The 17,483-nt window shown below is 45.2% G+C and overlaps 1 protein-coding gene across 4 annotated transcripts in view; it reads left to right on the top strand.

Moving 5' to 3' along the window:
• LOC145402361 (facilitated trehalose transporter Tret1-like) overlaps nucleotides 1-17,483 on the top strand; it is a 132,914-nt gene that overhangs the window by 77,783 nt on the left and 37,648 nt on the right. For all 4 annotated transcript variants that reach the window (XM_080274513.1, XM_080274515.1, XM_080274512.1 and 1 more), the window contains exon 4: nucleotides 5,670-5,907. In XM_080274513.1, coding sequence (XP_080130639.1) covers nucleotides 5,670-5,907 — 238 coding nt within the window. The remainder of the gene's footprint in view (nucleotides 1-5,669; nucleotides 5,908-17,483) is intronic.

Genomic DNA, 17,483 nt, shown 5'->3' with positions numbered 1-17,483 from the left:
GCACTAACCAACTCCTGCAACTCCTCCAACGTACCCCTGACTCGTCATCCCTCACCATCTACCACTCCCAGGACCTTCAGCCCAACCTACGAATGACCTACTGGGGAAACTTCCTCCGCCACCTCACTACTCACACCGCATCGCCATTTCCGACACGTTCCAACTCCAGTCACGGGGACGTGACTTCCACACCCATCACGGTGGTGAAATACCCGTGCGGTGGGGTGAGCCGTACACCACCAGCCCAGGAGGAGAGTACAGGGAAGCAATACCCACCCCACTAGGAGATGACAGGGAGGTTGGCTCACCTGTCACAGCTTCCGGGAAAGAGCATCTTATATCCCTTGTGCCCTGACACCCCTCTTTCCCATAGCCAGATCACCTGGTAGTATGCAGGAAAAGGACACTACACTCCAGCAGAGGGAACGCTCTCCAGAATCAGGGTGGGACTTGTAAAGACAAGTTCCCAAATAGACCCACGGATGCCGAGTCTCCTGGGCCAGTCTCCTTTTTGACAGAGGACTCAGGAGGAGCCCAAGTAGCAGCGGATGAGTCATCACTGTCCATTAGTGCTGTCTCTGGGATAGGAGTCCTAGGCCCAAAGCCCGGAGAGCAGCCTCCATCGGAGCTGTGGCAATAGCTGGGCGTATCCATCGGGCGCCTTCTCCCTGCTTTCATACCAAGAGCTGGAGAGCAGCCTCCGTCGGGGCTGTGGCAAGAGCCAGGCATATCCATCGGGCACCTTCTCCCCACCTTCGGGATGAGGGCTGAAGAGCAGCCTCCATCGGTGTTTTGGCCATAACTGAGCATATCCATTGGGCGCCTCCTCCCCGCCGTCAGAACAACGGCCAGAGTGCAGCCTCCGTCGGAGCTGTGGCAGTAGCTGGGCGAATCCATCGGGCGCCTACTCCCTGCCATCAGGGTTTTTGGAGTCTGGAGAGTCGGTCCCTAGCCACTCTCCCCCAGTCCATCTCCAGGCTCTTGTAGAGACAGGCACCTCCCGCCCCGACCACCTCTCCAGTGGCGAAGTGAGGTGTCCCTCTGCCCGTCCCTTTTCACCAGAGGACGACTCCTGTCTCGTTTTAGGGACTCCATCAGAGGCCGGAGTGGACTTGATGTCCCCGAGAGCTGGTGTCCTGTCCCTGCAGCCCCTGGTGTTGTCGGACTCCTCCAGGACGAGAGGCCGCAGCTCACCCCTGACTGCCTCCTCCCGACGTTGAGACTGCAGCCCCACTCAGATGGCCACCCCAGCAGGACGCCCCAGCAGCTTGCCTTGGATGCTGCCCTCTCCACGCCCAACCCCAGCCCCGGGCCTCCCCTGGTCCTCCCCCAGGACCCCGACTATGACAAAGGGCTGGTGCCAAGCAGCGCACCTCCTGGCCCTCTTCTGCCCTAGCCCCGAGAGCCCCCCTCCTGCCGGGCCACAGTGGCTAGGGAGCTCCCCCATATACCACCCACTTACTCCCAGAGGACTTGTGGCGACCCTGTAGAGCAACTGCCCCTATACTACTCACCGGCCACCCCACCTCCCATGCCGGGCTGACACCTGAAGCTCCCGGCATAGGCTTTCCTGCCCCGTGGGCCTGTCCTCCACTCCGCCAGAACTGTGAGTAGTAGATTCCTGTTTGTGCCCCTCCCAAATTCCTCCCCAATGTCTTGGCCCTCACAAAGGTCCTCTCCCTGTCCGCGAGCCCTAGTGAAACTCTCTCAACCCTCCCCAGTGTGACTCGCTTCCCCCCCCCCCCAGTACACCACAGTGAACACTATTACTCATGTGGAGTGCCCGACGCCCATATACAGGACAGTTTCCCTACAGTGACCACCCTTCCCAGTGTTACTCGCTCCCTCACGGAACCGCAATCCCCAGTGTGATCCTCCCCAGTGTCTGTGTCCCTCCCTCATCCCACTCTCGTCAGTGTACTCACCCTCCTCAGACTCTCCACCCCCCCCCTCTCATAACGATTAGTGCAAGGTAATATGTACATCTGTCCCTTTTCGCGTATGTAGAATAAGGTTAGCTAGGACACTACCCAGGCCATTCAGATGTATTATATTATGTAGGAGCTCATACTTGTCACGCAGACACTTAGACTTTGGGGCCAGGATATATAATCATCCCAGGCGGTACACACCTGTCGTACCTAGTGTCAGACATTATATAGCCTCTCTCCTATAAAGTGTGTAAGGACTAAGACTAGCTAAGGCCTCGTAACTGTCACGTGGATACATTGTATTAGCTAGGATCTAGTAACTGTGACGCGGATACCTATGGTTAAGGACCAGAGATACAGTGTCATACGCATTAGAGAGAGGATACACTGTGTGTTGTCTGACATCCCTGTGAAGCTTTGCTTGTAACACTGTGTATCAGGAAGGTGTAATTCCGTGTCAAGGGTAAAGACTTGCTGAACTAGGTAGAGTGTAATTATTGTATCTGTTATTTTGAGTCATTGCAGTTCCTTTGTTTTGATCATAGAACCTTGTATGTACTTGCCTTGTGATAATATATAAGTGTGCTTTTGACCCGAGGCGTTTGTATTTTCTTTCCATGCTGACACTGACCCGGTCGGGAATAAAGAACCCAGAACCGAACCGTGTCTGGAACCGAGGAGTCAGGACCCAGAACACGTGGCATAACATTACAAATGAAGGTGCCTGGGTAACCCAAGTCCTTGTACCTGATATAAATGACCCTGACGTATTTTTTAAGGTGATATTCTTTTTTTATTTTAAAAATTGCATATTTGAAATTGAAATATTTAAGAATCTAATTGATATACATAGCTATCTGGATGACAGTCCTGTGATAAAGATGTTTGCTGAATAATTTGGCATAATATTTTGCTAACCAAGCAGAAAGTACCGAATTCAAATTATTTTTTTTTTTTTTGCAACGTTTTAGAAAAAAAAACACAAAAGCAGTAAAGCTGTAACTTTCTAGATATATAGCTGTGGTCCCTTTTATAACTTAAGTAATGTGGTTGCAGTTAAGCTTACAGTTATCCATTTATTGAGACAAATGTAAAATTTACACGTGCGTTCTTTGACACCCTTGTCTTTAGATCTTGCTGATGTTACACAAGATGTTACCTTAGGGTCTTCAGATCGTGTTTGTAATGCAAATATCTTACAATTTTTATGGCGAAGCTTCTTTAATGTGGCTATGCAATAAACACAGGTGACCAGTTATTATTATTTTTGTTAATATTTAAAATGTGCACTCCTGCCGCCGGACCCCCCACCCCACTACGGAGCCGCAGCCCTATCCCCACCCCAGGAGGACACCACGGTGAGCCAGATGAATGCGATACTGGCCCAGAGTGAGACGGGCTCAGGTGTGCCCCGACCTTGTGCCCCTCTTCCCCTCAACCTGCCCCACCCTGACGTCACAGGAATGCGAACCTACTTCTCGGCCAGACCAGCCCTCATCAGGATCGAAGTGGGACTGCTCCAGATACAGTCCCAGGCAGCATGCGGTAACAGCCACTGTACGCACTGGGGAGAGAATGGCCACTGTATGTCCCTCAGCTGTTTCCCCCTGCAGCCCTGCGACGACGGCCACTGTACACATCGGGGAAGGAATGGCCACTGTACTCCCTTCTGCTGCAGCCACATATGGAGCCCGCCTCGGTGTGACGGCCATTGTATGCACACCAACAGGCAAAGGCAGGAGGAGTGGAACCGCGACAATGGCCACTGTATGTCCCTCATCCACCTCCTCCTCCTCCTACGGGAGTAGCACTGCGGCAACGGCCACTGTACGTACTGGGGAGGGAATGGCCACTGTACATCCCTCAGCTACTTCCTGTTGGGCAGGCAGACCCGTGGCGACGGCCACTGTACACGCCGGGAGGGAACGGCCACTGTACATCCCTTATCTGCCTCTTCCTCCTTTGGGAGCAGCCCCGCGGTGATGGTCACTGTTTGCACCAGGGAAGGAACAGCCACTGTATGTCCTTCTGCTGCTACCCCAAGGTGCTGTGGAACCACGACGATGGCCAATGTACACGTCGGGGAAGGAACAGCCACTGTACGCCCTTTGTCCACAGTCCCGAGGGTTCTCCCAAAGGTGAAGGTACCTTGCGCAGCCCACTCTTCACCCCTTGGCTGCATGGGATGCCCTTCTGTCTCTACCTCCAGGTGTGGTTCTCCAGAGGTGCTGCAGTTCCAGGAGTGGTGGCAAGGTCGTGTCACTGAAGGCGGGGTTCACGCCCTCCAGCCTGCCCCTGGACGATGCCGGATCCTGACAGATGCCCCACGGGCGAGGTGCCGCAGCCAACCCCTAATGGAGCCCCCACCTAGAGGCGACCACAGTCCCAGGCCTCCCAGGGCCAGCCCCCAGACCCCAGGGTGGGACTGCTCTGGCCCCACTCACTGTCAGCCCTCTGCCAGGAGCAAGAAGTGGCAGGCCCAACCCCTGACACTGTTTGGCCCCAGTCTCGAGGGCCCCTAACCAGGTAGAGGCCCAAGCAGGAAAGGGCCTCCCTGCACCCCAGAACAGACACGTGTCCGGGCCGCGACACCCCCGAGAGCTGTCCCGTGCCTTCTGCAGGAGAGCTCCCCGGTAGGACTCCCTTCAACCCCCGGGCGCCACCTCAGTTAAGCCCAGACCTCCGCAGCCCAGTGAAGACACCTCAAGACCCCAGTATCGTGCTAGAGACTTAATGGTGACAGTGACTGTATGTGGTATAGAAACAGTGAGACAAAAACACCACCCATAAAGTATCTCTACCTCAGTTTACCCAGAGTGCTGTGTTAACAGCTAAGCGCCCTAGAACCAGAGTAATATACTTGTGTGGCCAAGAGACCAATATACCATGTAGATTCCAAAGAGACCGAGTGTATGAACAGTGTCACCATATGTATGTGATATTCTCCTGTGTAGTAACTCAGGTGTAAGCACAGTGACCATGTGATATATTGTACCAATATTGACTGACCCCATCCACATTCAGTGTACCACTGTATGTACAGTATATTGTAAGGAAGCTGGACTAAGGCAATATATGTGTTAAGGTGTCTTGCCGAGTTTTTATGCCCTGTTCCTTTGTAAGTGTTCTATTTCCGGTCTAGAAAGAGGACTCTGCTTAGTCGCTGGTGTCTTTAGAATGAGAAGTCGGTCTAAAAACATCCAGCATAACAATATTATTATTACCAATAGGCTTACGTCCATGTTATCCTTCATCTTCATTCCAACCGTGTCTCTCTTACTGTTGCTCAAAAAGTTTCTGCTCTTCTTCCATGTTTACAGTCTGAAAGAGTGGTGGAAACGGTTAAACTGAGTAACTGTTCGTATATATGTACAAAGTGCCTGCCCCTTCCATAAGTGCAGTATCAAGATGGAGTTTCATATTTTTTATAGAACGTGAAACTTAATACAATTTTCGTTCGTATATATTTCCGAATGAATAAAGTGATTAGACATTGTCTGTATGTCTGTCTGTCTGCCTGTCTCTATCTGTCTGTCTGTCTGTCTCTCTCTCTCTCTCTCTCTCTTTCCTTCTTCTTCTTCTTCTTCTTCGGCAGCAGTTCTGGTCCTGGGAGCTATACCCAGTAACCTCCAAGTCGGGTCCACTGTTGATAACAGGACCCGTTCCTAATCTCTTACTACCCTAATCCCACTCCTGGGATTCCGGTTCTTCATTACTCTTTCTCTGTCTCTCCTTCAGCATCTCTGGTTCCCCTGGCGGCGATAGTAGGCAACCTTAGCTCAGGACCACTTGTGGAGTTCATAGGACCCGTTCGTCTGATGCTTTCTGTCCTCATTCCGTCTGTTGGCTTCTGGTTCCTCATGGCCCTGTCGTCCGTCAAGTGGTTGCTGTATGTGGGACGGGCTGGAAGTGCACTGTGCTGCGCCATCATAGATACCGTTGTGCAGCCTTTGACCGCAGAACTCAGTAGCACCAGGTATGGACTTTCGACAACAAAATTTCTAGTCTCTTCACCTGCTTTTGTCTCCATGGTCTTCAACAGCAGTAACACTGATAAATTTCTTGTCTCCACTCCTGCTCTTATGTTCATGGTCTTTTATGGTGTGACACTTATAAATTTCTTCTTTCCTGCTTTCCCTTCATGGTCTTTGATAGTTGTGACACCGATACTGGTGTGTACCCTATGGTGCCGGAACTGAGAAACATCCGGTACATATATCCATGCGCAGAAGTTCGCAGACAATCCTCAACCTGCAGTGTGGCCTGCCTTCCTTTTTTCTCATTCCTTGCCAAGTGACAGACAGTGTCCTTCCTGCTCATAATTTTGTTTTGTGCTTCCTAGAGCTATCACGTATAGGTAGTTCCTGTAACATTTTCCATTGCCATAGACTGTATAGAAGTTTCAGCGAACTTTCCTTACAGCTCTGCACTTGAATTAAAAACCCAGTCGTCCACATTTTTTCGTGAAATAGTCTGGCACCACGAATAATGGATGTTGCGATGTCACTGTTCCTACCCTTGCTTTCATGATTTTGCACATTATCGGTCGTTAGTTAAATATTCTGTCTTATTCTTTATAAACTTTTTTTTTTTATATGCACACCTACACGATGGCCATCATAGGTTTTACTGCATGTTTAGGATATCATCGGACTCTTAGGTGTGAAACTTTCTGAGTGTGTGTATACATAGTACCACAGTCTAAGTAATATACAGTCGTCTCACGCTTGGTTCAAATATTGGAGCAGTCCGCGCATGACGTCACGGGGTCCCGCAGCCGTCAGTTGGCTCGGGGCGGCGGTAGGGAGTAGATGTGTCACCCCTCAGGCTCATCTCACTCGTGCGGGAAGTTCAGACGTGCGGCATTTGAAAACGTGCCAGTTTAAATATGGAATAATTTCCGAAGCTAAAGAGGTCAAAATTAGATTTAAAAGTTTACCTTTATCAAAGAAAATTAAAGATTATAAAGTTTTATGAGACAATGAGTGACGGACGTAATGTTCAGGGCGAGAGAGAGAGAGAGAGAGAGAGAGAGGAGGGGGAGGAGGCAATGAAGACAGGAGAAAAGAAAGGAAGGAGGAAAAGATGACGTTAAGGAAAGCAGGGAGGGAGCAGAAGAGAGGGAGGGAGGGAGGAATGAGGGAACTTAGGATAGGAGGAAAGGAGGGGAGAGGGAGGGGGAATTAGAGAGAGAAGATATGAGGAAATGAAGAGAGAGAGAGAGAGAGAGAGAGAAACTTGAAGAATAATCCATCCACTGTGTACACGTACGTCCGCATGTTGTGCTATAATACATGCCTGAATTTACTTCAATTGTCACTCATTGTTTTATTAAGCTTTATAATTAACTTTTTTTTTTTTTGATAATGGTAAACTTTTAAAGCTAACTTTGACCTCTTTAGCTTTGGAAATTATTTCATATTTAAACTGGCTGCTTATATTGTAAGCAGTTTACAAATATAAATAAATGTGTTATAATAAGAAGAGCTGTAGATTTACCACGCACCTCAGTGTTGCATAAACCAATGAGCAATCTTAATTCAAACGTTTCTTGGCTCTAGCCAGCAGAGCTGAGTGAACAAGGTGTACTTGTCACACTTGAGTTATCCCTTTACTTTTCGTTTTTTATGAAAGGTCTTGACGTCATCCTCATGACGTCATCCTCCTGCGCGTGAGACGACTGTATATTACTTAGACTGTGCATAGTACTGACTGAAGTTCCGTCGCCTCTCCAGCAGATCTGTCCATTAACCCCGAAAATCAGTTTGGTAAATCCACATCCAGTGTCGGCTTAACCTTCTGGGGTCCCTAGGCACCACGATTTTGGGGGCCTTTGTACTTTAATGTCAGTCATAACACAGCTTTCCTCAAGATGCTGGCAGTGTTACAAGGGGACTTGGGGAAGTCTGGGTCCCCTAGACAGACCCGTGGCCTCCCAGTGCTTCCCCTATATGAAATTTCGGATTAAATTAACATATCAACATAGTGGACGTCTCTGCCCCCCCCCCCTTCCACCCCCAGAATACAGCTTGGCCCCACTTCTGCCGCATGACTTGTGGAAACCAGGTAATGCCGCTGCATTAAGATCAAAAACATTTTCTTCCCATTTATTGACAAATTTGATTACAGTCAGAAACTGGCAAAATATGGATAACAAGATAGTTAAGTATTTATTAAAAGTCTGACAAAAAGGAGTTCGCAGAAAATGCAACACCTGCGCTTTGTAATTGGGATGAGAGTTGAATGACTGCCCTTGCCTTGTGATATTAACATTATTGTTATCAGAATCGATTTACGTAATCTTTATTTATACATTCAGCTTCAGCAATGCTGGTCCAGATCGGATGAACATTGAGCTGATTTTTCCTAGTGACCATTAACATGTTTTCAAAGTCGAATCTCTTCATCCTTGGGTGACCCGTAACAGTTCCTCCGAATTTAGACAAATCGAATAAAAATTACTTGAATTGTGTGGTGAAAACTTTGAACGTTGACTGAACTTTCATAGTCTGATCTCAGAACCGAAGTACTTTATCCTAGCCTTACCCTCAGCTCTTCCGCCAACTATTACTTAATTATTTTGTATCACAGCTATTTAAGTTGACTTTCCTATGTAACCTAGACATCTGACTTGTTCTCAAACACAATCGTCAAATCCTGAAATTATCCTTAATACTGTACTTTCGTCATTAGCCTCAATAGGATCAAAACTGAGCTATCTTGTTCACACACACACACACACACACACACACACACACACACACACACATATGTGCTCAGGTTTAATTATGCATTAACATAACTACTGTACAGTTAAAAACTGTCTTGTCGCGGTTTTGTCCGAAGATTAAGTGCAACACTTGAAACATTATGAAATCTCTACCACAGTTACATCTTCGTGGTTGGCTAGCTTGACTTCCTCAAGCTTCATATCTGCTGCTGATGGCTTGACGGTATGAATGAAATTTCATTCATGAAATCTTGAAGCCTTAACATCGACTCACAAGAATTGCTGAGTATGAACTTCGTATGAGAGACGAAATGCCAACGGTTAGGCGATGATCACCTGACATTTCACCTTACCACAAAACATCAAGCAGACCTGCTATACCATGGTATGAAGAGGTCAGGCAACATGCATCCAACTAATAGGAATATGAGAGGTGGCATGATCTTCCTTTGTTTACGGGAAATGAATCCTGAACAGAAAGCTCAAACATTTAGTGGTATAATCATAACCACAGAAAGGTGGATTTGGATTTCAGCAGGAAGGAACAACGGAGAACCGGCATTGTTCAGGTCGTCCTCGTCTTACCACACCACTTTAGGACCATGAACTAATCACAACGATGAAAGCAGCATCCGCAAGCAGTGCTTACTTCGTAAGAAACGAAGTGCGCCTAGAATGATGCACACGAACAGTTTTGCGTAGACTTCGGTCGTCTGGTTTATGTGTTTGAACTCGTCTGTGGGATTCCCAGCCACTTTAAAAGAAAAAAAAAAATCAGTTTATCATAATAATAACTCTGTTCTCATGTGTTCAATACTATGGTGAATTTTGTTTTACAACACTGTTGTACAATGTCCCAGGTCATATTATCAACTTGATTATCAAAAGTCTCTCTATCTATTGCCAGACGCCTCAATCCCCTTTGGGGTGGCCACAAACAAATCGCCTCCAAGTCGCCCTGTCCCCCGCCATTTCACTGCCCTGCTCCCAACTCACACCCCCCTCTCTCATATACCTCTCCACCCCATCCCTCCATCTCATCCTCGGCCTCCCCCTCCCTCTTCCCCCCTCCACCTCACTCACATACACTCTCTTCGTCAGTCTTTCACCCTCCATCCTCTCCACATGGCCAAACCACCTCAGTGTGTTCCTCATAACGCTTCCTATCACTCGATGTAGTACTGCTGTCGAGTGTCTGCCCTTTCCTCTCCTCCATCCTTCTTTCCTCCCATCCTCTTCTGTTTTTCATTCCTTCATTGTTTCCTTGTCTTTCTGCCTACGGGTGACTTTACACTCCCTCTTCTGTCTTTCTTTCCATCATTCTTTCCTCTTCCTTCTGCCTGTGGGTGACTCTACACTGAGTGACAAGCCAAATGGTTTCCTGAACACCAGGAAACCATTTACTATGCTGGGTGGGAACCATATAACCAAATTTTAGTGCCTGGTGGTATAGTGGGTAATTATTGCGCTCCAGTCGGATTGAGGCAGTGAAGGTTTATATGCAAGGGTTGGTTGAGGTTGGTTGCTCATGTAATGCCACTCAGGGATGAGTGAGGCTGGTTAATCTCATCTCAAATGTCGGGACCAACTGCCTAGCCCCGGGCTTCTACGCTCCTCATGGGGCAATGTAGAACTGGATGATGGATGGATGTGTGTATGTGTATATATATATATATATATATATATATATATATATATATATATATATATATATATATATATATATATATATATATATATATATTATATATATATAATATATATATTATATATATATATTATATATATATATATATAATATATATCTGGTAAATTACCAATATGCTGGGAATCGAACCAGGGACTCTCAGGTGAGAGCCAGGCAGCATACCACTACACCATATATATATATATATATATATATATATATATATATAATGTTCTCTACACTCTGGCTTCGGCTCTCCTGTCATTCTCTGACTAAATATATCTGCGTTGTTTACTTATCTCCTAATTCTACTGACCATCAAAAATTCTTTGACTATCTTACTTCTATGATGGAACGCATTCTATCCATTTCTCCTTTCTCTGAAATCTCCATTCAAGGAGATTTCAGTGCTCACCACCACCTTTGGCTCTCCTCTCCTTTCACTGATCCACCTGGTGAACAAGCCTACACATTTTCTATCCTTAATGACCTGGAGCAGCTTGTACAGCACCCTACCCATATCCCTGACTGCCTTGGCGAGAGCTCCAACATACTTGACCTCTTCCTTGCAACTAATCCTTCTGCTTACACTGTTAATCTTTTCTCTCCGTTGGGCTCCTCCGATCACAACCTTATGACCTTAACCTGTCCTATCGCTCTAGTACGGCCTGTGGACCCTCCAAAGAAACATCGTCTGTGGCTCTTTGGAGCTGTGGATTGGGAGGCCCTCAGGCAGTACTTTGATTTTCCATGGAATGATTATTGCTTCCATGACCGGGAGCCATTTGAGTGTGCCTTGCGCATTACAGAGGTTATTTTCTCAGGTATGGAAGCATACATTCCTTTCTCATAGCCTTGGTTTAATCACGCTTGTTCTAATGCTGTCCGCAACAAGGAGAGGGCCTATAAAAGGTACCGGAGCCAACCCACCCCTGAGTCACATCTTTTATACGTTTCTGCCCGGAATCGTGCTAAGTCTGTTCTTCACTCTGCTAAAAATATCATCCGTACTAAATGCTCTCAACTCTCCAACTCGAATTCTTCCCGTTCCTTCTGGCACCTTGCCAAAAACCTTTCTAACAACTTTATCTCATCATCCTTCTCTCCTCTCTTGTACTCTGATGGCTCTGTAGCTATTTCTTCTACTGATAAAGCAGATCTCTTCGCACAGACTTTCTCCTCCAATTCCACCTTAGACGATTCCGGTGCTGTTCCTCCATCACTTCCCCCTTCTGACTTCCTCATAGCTCACATTAAAATTTCTTCAGTTGATGTATTTTCTGCCATCACAGGCCTCAATATTAATAAGGCATATGGGCCTGATGGAGTCCCTCCTGTTGTTCTGAAGACTGTGCTTCTGTGCTTACACCCTGCCTAGGCAAACTCTTTTGCCTTTGTCTATGAACTTGTACCTTTCCTTCTTGCAGGAAGTTTGCTCTCATTCAGTCAGTCCCAAAGAAGGGTGACCATTCCCAACCCTCTAGCAAACATCCTGTATTTCAAAAGTTTTCAAGTCAATTCTTAATAGAAAAATTATAAAGCATCTTTCCTATCACAACCTTCATTCTGATCGTCAGTATGGGTTCCGTCAGGGACGCTCCACTGGCGATCTTCTCACCTACCTTTCAGACTCTTGGTCATCCTCCTTTCGGGACTTTGGCGAAAGCTTTGCCATTGCACTTGACATCTCAAAGGCTTTCGACCGAGTCTGGCATAAATCTTTAATTTCCAAACTGCCCTCTTACGGTTTCTATCCTTCTATCTGTGCCTTCATCTCTAGCTTCCTTTCTGGTCGTTCTATAGCCGCTGTTGTAGACGGCCATCATTTTTCTCCTAGATCTATTAACAGTGGTGTTCCTCAGGGCACTGTCCTATCACCAACTCTCTTCCTTTTATTCATCAATGACCTTGTAAGCTGTGCATCTAACCCTATCCACTCATACACTGATGACTCCACCCTTCACCTTTCCATTCGGTTCCCGCAATGTCTATCCCAGCAGCTACATCAACAAACAAGGGATGAGGCTATGGCACACCTAATGTCTGACTTGGCTCGTATCTCTGACTGTGGTAAAAATAATCTGGTTGTTTTTAATGCATCAAAGACTCAGTTTTTACACCTATCAACCTGACAAAATCTTCCACAATGTTTAATAATATTCAGCTTAATCCTGCATCATCCTTGAACATTCCTGGGGTTTCATTTACTCGGGACATATATTGGAAAGATCATATTACATCTCTTGTAAAATCTGTTTCCAAGAGATTAGGTGTGCTAAGCCAACTCCGTTCCTTCTTTACCCCTGCACAATTGTTGACTCTATACAGGGGTTTTATCCTCCCCTGTGTGGATTACAACTCTCATGTGTGGGGAGGCTTCCCACAAACAGCTGTTCTCAATAGGGTGGAATCAAAGGCTATTCATCTCATTAACTCTCCTCCTCTTACTGACTCCCTTCAACCTCTGTCTCTTTGCCGCACTGTTGCATCTTTATCTTTTTTCTATTGCTAATTCAATGGTCACTGCTCCTCTGAACTGTCTGCATGCATTCCTCCACGTCTACAACGGGCGCGTAGCACCCATCTAGCAGCAAACTCTCATCCCTCTTCTGTCCAACTCTCTAATGCATCAGTTAACCGTTACTCCTAGTCCTTCATTTATGCAACAGGTCAACTGTGGGACTGTTTCCCTCAATCTGTATTTCCTGCTTCCTATGATCTCCAGTCTTTTAAACGCAGTGTGTCAAGGCATCTCGAAATGATCGGATCTTGAATTTGGCTCTCTCTTGTGTTTTGTTTTTCTCTTGGAAAGAACAACTTTGCGGGCTCGCGGCCTTTGGTTCCTTCTTCCTCACATTAAAAAAAATATATATATATATATATATATATATATATATATATATATATATATATATATATATATATATATATGCTGGCATCCACAAGGCGGTCATCTGGAGCAAATGGCAACTCAAGTCAGTGCTACCAACCAATCGTTCGACACAAAGCAGACGCTCCAAAACTATAGTCTTTCAGCAGATATTTTCACCAAATTTCACCGCACGACTTTTGTCTTTGACTGTACATGCATGCACCAGTTACTGGCAAGCTGTAAATTAAAAAATTACGCTTTGCATCTTTAGATTCATTTTATATTTAAAATCAGAGCATATCATTCAGTCAATACCCTTTTCCAAAACTTTATATGTTGAAGAGACAGCACTGAACCCGATCATGGCTACAGTCATCCTCATTATTATACCGTACCTCCTCTACTCATTTACCCTCATTTGCCGTTGATTCATTAACCCCCGTGTTGTTTGGTGCTGAAGAGGGAAACCTCCTTGTGTGACATTGAAAACTTTGTGGCTCTGCTGCCAGGTTATGCAAACGTCCCTCAACTTACTGCTTCTCTCCCAAAAGGAAGATAGTGGATGCACGAGGAGGGCAACTTCGGTCTGCAGTTCACTGGGTTCACAATTTAGATGAACCTGAGGTTACAAGTACTACTAATACCATGTCAGTACCTTTACTTCATATATATACTGTCAGATCAAAGGGATGCCGCGCCTTCATGTAATCACCCATACAAATTATCTTCAACCTTTTCTGTAACTTGCATTATATTTCATCTTTATTCCTTTGTCTCTCAGAATCAAGCACTCCCTACTTTCAACACGTTCTCCCATCAAATTCACCTTCACAGACCTTTTTCATTAGTCTCTCCACTCACTGTAATCATGTGGTACAGTGCCTATAAGATCACAATATTTCTCAGCCCCTTGGTGAAAGGAATCATTGCCTGTTCCTGATTCAGGCTACTCTCTTTATACCACATGCACCTAGATCCCTAGCAATATAAATTCTTGCCGAAACCAACATTTTAATGTGTAAAACTCTTCCAATCGATCAAGTTATCCTGATGTCGTTGTAAGTTATTTATCAGTGGCATAAACACAACTGGTAAAAGGCACTATCAGAGGAGTTTACAGGAAACACGAAAGAGCAATGATATTTAGTCTGTCATACCGGTTGCCATGTGATAACGAAAGCTATGAGGGCGAGGGACAACATGATTTGATAGCCAAAATCAGAATACGATATACATTATCCAAAATGTTGTGCTTTACTTTTCAGCCTGAGTATGAAACTTTAGCTTAATTCTGATATCATCAGACGATTTTATGCAGCTTAGGAAATACTGTGTTGAAATGGAGATGTTAGATATGGCCTTCATTAACCACTTTCACCAACAGATGTCTCCCCTATACCGAAAATATTAGCGTGTTATTAAACGTTAAAAATTATTATGTCTGTGTTCCACAATGCTGTTCATCGCTCAAATAGCAGAATTAGACCTACATACTGAAAGTGTGTTTACTGTGAAGATAACGAGTTTCACCCGAATAGGACCCTCCTTATAGCACTCCTTATTGATCAATACTTTATCTTAACCTAAGAAGAACTTCACAAAACTAAAGTGATTAGTCATGATCTTTAGTTGTGCATAGGACTGACTGTACTTATATCTTCACTCACGCAGCCACGGATCGTTTCACAACCAGATGGAGTAATAATTTTTAAGGCATGTATAAATATGCATGCATATACCGGTACCTCACTGATGCAGCTACCAAACTTTTCGAAACCAAAATTAAAATGATTACCCTTGAGATTAAATTATAAAGACTGAATGTTTATCCTTGTATGTCTACTCATAAAGCTACTAGACATTTCACAACTTAAGTCTAATAAATATGGACTCTTTTACTAAAATGAACATCATGTTATCACCAGATTTTGTTCAATTTTAGGACTGAAGACCACAATACCGTTTCACTTATAGCCAAGCAATGATGAAAGTCTTACCAAATATTCTGAAATGTGTGTTGGGCTTCGAAGATTGCATTACCGGGTTTCGAGTCACTGGTCAGTCTCGTTATTAGTCATTATGAAGTAAAGCAATATTTATATCTGCAGCCATAAGCAGTCACTCTTTGTAAGGATTCTTCATGAGCAAATAAAAACGTTTGGTGGAAGTATGACTGAAATCAGACGTAGAATTCCAAGCTATCTATCAGTCTATTGCCAGACGCCTCAATCCCGTTCGGGGTGGCCACAAACAAATCGCCTCCAAGTCGTCCTGTCCCCCTCCATTTCACTGCCCCGCTCCCAACTCACACCCCCCTCTCTCATATACCTCTCCACCCCATCCCTCCATCTCATCCTCGGCCTCCCCCTCCCTCTTCCCCCCTCCACCTCACTTACACACACTCTCTTCGTCAGTCTTTCACCCTCTATCCTCTCCACATGGCCAAACCACCTCAGTGTATTCCTCCTAACGCTTCCCATCACATCCACATCCACATCACAACGCTCCTTTATATTCTCATTTGTCAGCCTGTCTCTCCATGTGACGCCACAGGCTCCTCTTAAATAACTCATTTCCACTGCTCTCACTCTTGACTTGTGTCCTTCCAACAACGTCCAAGCTTCACTTCCATACGTTAGAGTTGGTATCACAATACTGTCATGTAGTAACATTTTCACTTCCATGCTCACTTCCCTGCTTCTTATCACTGCTTTCAAGGAACCAGCAACCTTTCTTCCCTGCTGTACCCTTTCAAGCACTTCATCCTCCAAACCTCCATCCTTACTCATCACACTACCCAAGTACTTAAACGTACTCACATTTTCCAATTCCTCACCATCCAGCCTCACATTCACTAACTTCACCTTTCTCAAAGACCATCACCTTACTCTTCCCTACATTCACCTTTAGATTCCGTTTCTTACACACTCTCCCAAACTCATCCACCAAACCTTGAGGGTCTCCTTTGTCTTCACTCAACAACACAGTATTATCTGCAAACAACAGTACAGGGAGTTTCCAAACACTACCCTCTCTCACCAGGGCCACTCCAACATCCACTACCTTACCTTGTACCTCTATTATTACCCCATCCATGTACAGATTGAACAACCATGGAGACAAGACACATCCCTGTCTCAACCCAACCTTCAAAGAGAAAAATTCACTCAGTTCACCATCCACACGCACTGCAGCCTTAGCACCATCATACATACTCTTCACAGCATTCAACAACTTCCCATCTACTCCATATATTCTTAATACTTTCCACAATCCTTGTCTATCCACCCTGTCATATGCTTTCTCCAAATCCATGAAAGCCGCATACAACTTCTTTCCCTTCTGTAGAAACTTTTCCACTAAAGATCTAAGAATGAATATCTGATCTACACAACCTCTTCCCTTCTTAAAGCCTCCCTGTTCTTCTCCAACTAATTCCTCTGTTCTTTCTCTAACTCCGTCAGTAAGTATCCTACCATACACTTTTCCTATTATACTAAGAAGACAGATGCCCCTATGATTACCACACACTTCTTTTTCCCTTTTTTTTTTTTTTTTTTTTGTACAAGGGAATAATTATACCTGACTTCCAATCCTCTGGGACTCTACCTTCCTCCCAGGCCAATCTGCACATTTTCCACATCCATTCTACTACTTCAGCATTTTACCACACACTCCATCAATTCCTGGGGCTTTCCCCAATTTAACTTTCTTCATTGCTTCCACAACTTCTATCCTACTAATTTCTTCCTGTCTTCTCACCTCCCTCCTTCTCCCAGCCATTCCCCAGCCACTTATACTCGCATTACTTCCATCCTCTATGTTCAACAATTCCTTAACCCGTCACGTCCCGATCTATTTCGCACCTCCGACACCCCCCAATCCCGAGGTATTTTTGAAAATTCTTTTTTTTGGCTAAAACCTCCGCTTTTGGTGAGAAACATCGAAAATTCATAGAGAAATCGCTCACCTAAGGTTTAAAATACTCGATCCAGGTAGCAGTATCTCCTTACCTTACTGGGTTTTCTAACAGGCTGGCACCAAAGAAAACGAGTTCTATTGGAGGGTAACTATTTCACACCACTCATAAACGGTATTTATTTATTTTCTTGGTACGAATTTATATGTAGTACGAGAGTATACTGGTTTTCAAACGGTAATATAGGCATTATAAGCATTGTTTCACTCACTAACTCATCACCATACCTGACCTTTTTTTGCCACATTACCTGATCATCATTTCTAACTGTTTCTTAGTCTAAT

This window comes from Coenobita brevimanus, chromosome 57 (genome assembly GCF_032717465.1).
Source record: "Coenobita brevimanus isolate Jiangsu-jjx chromosome 57, ASM3271746v2, whole genome shotgun sequence".
Taxonomy (NCBI): domain Eukaryota; kingdom Metazoa; phylum Arthropoda; class Malacostraca; order Decapoda; family Coenobitidae; genus Coenobita; species Coenobita brevimanus.
The sequence above is the reverse complement of the archived record's forward strand: the minus strand, read 5'-3'. Positions and strand labels throughout refer to the sequence as shown.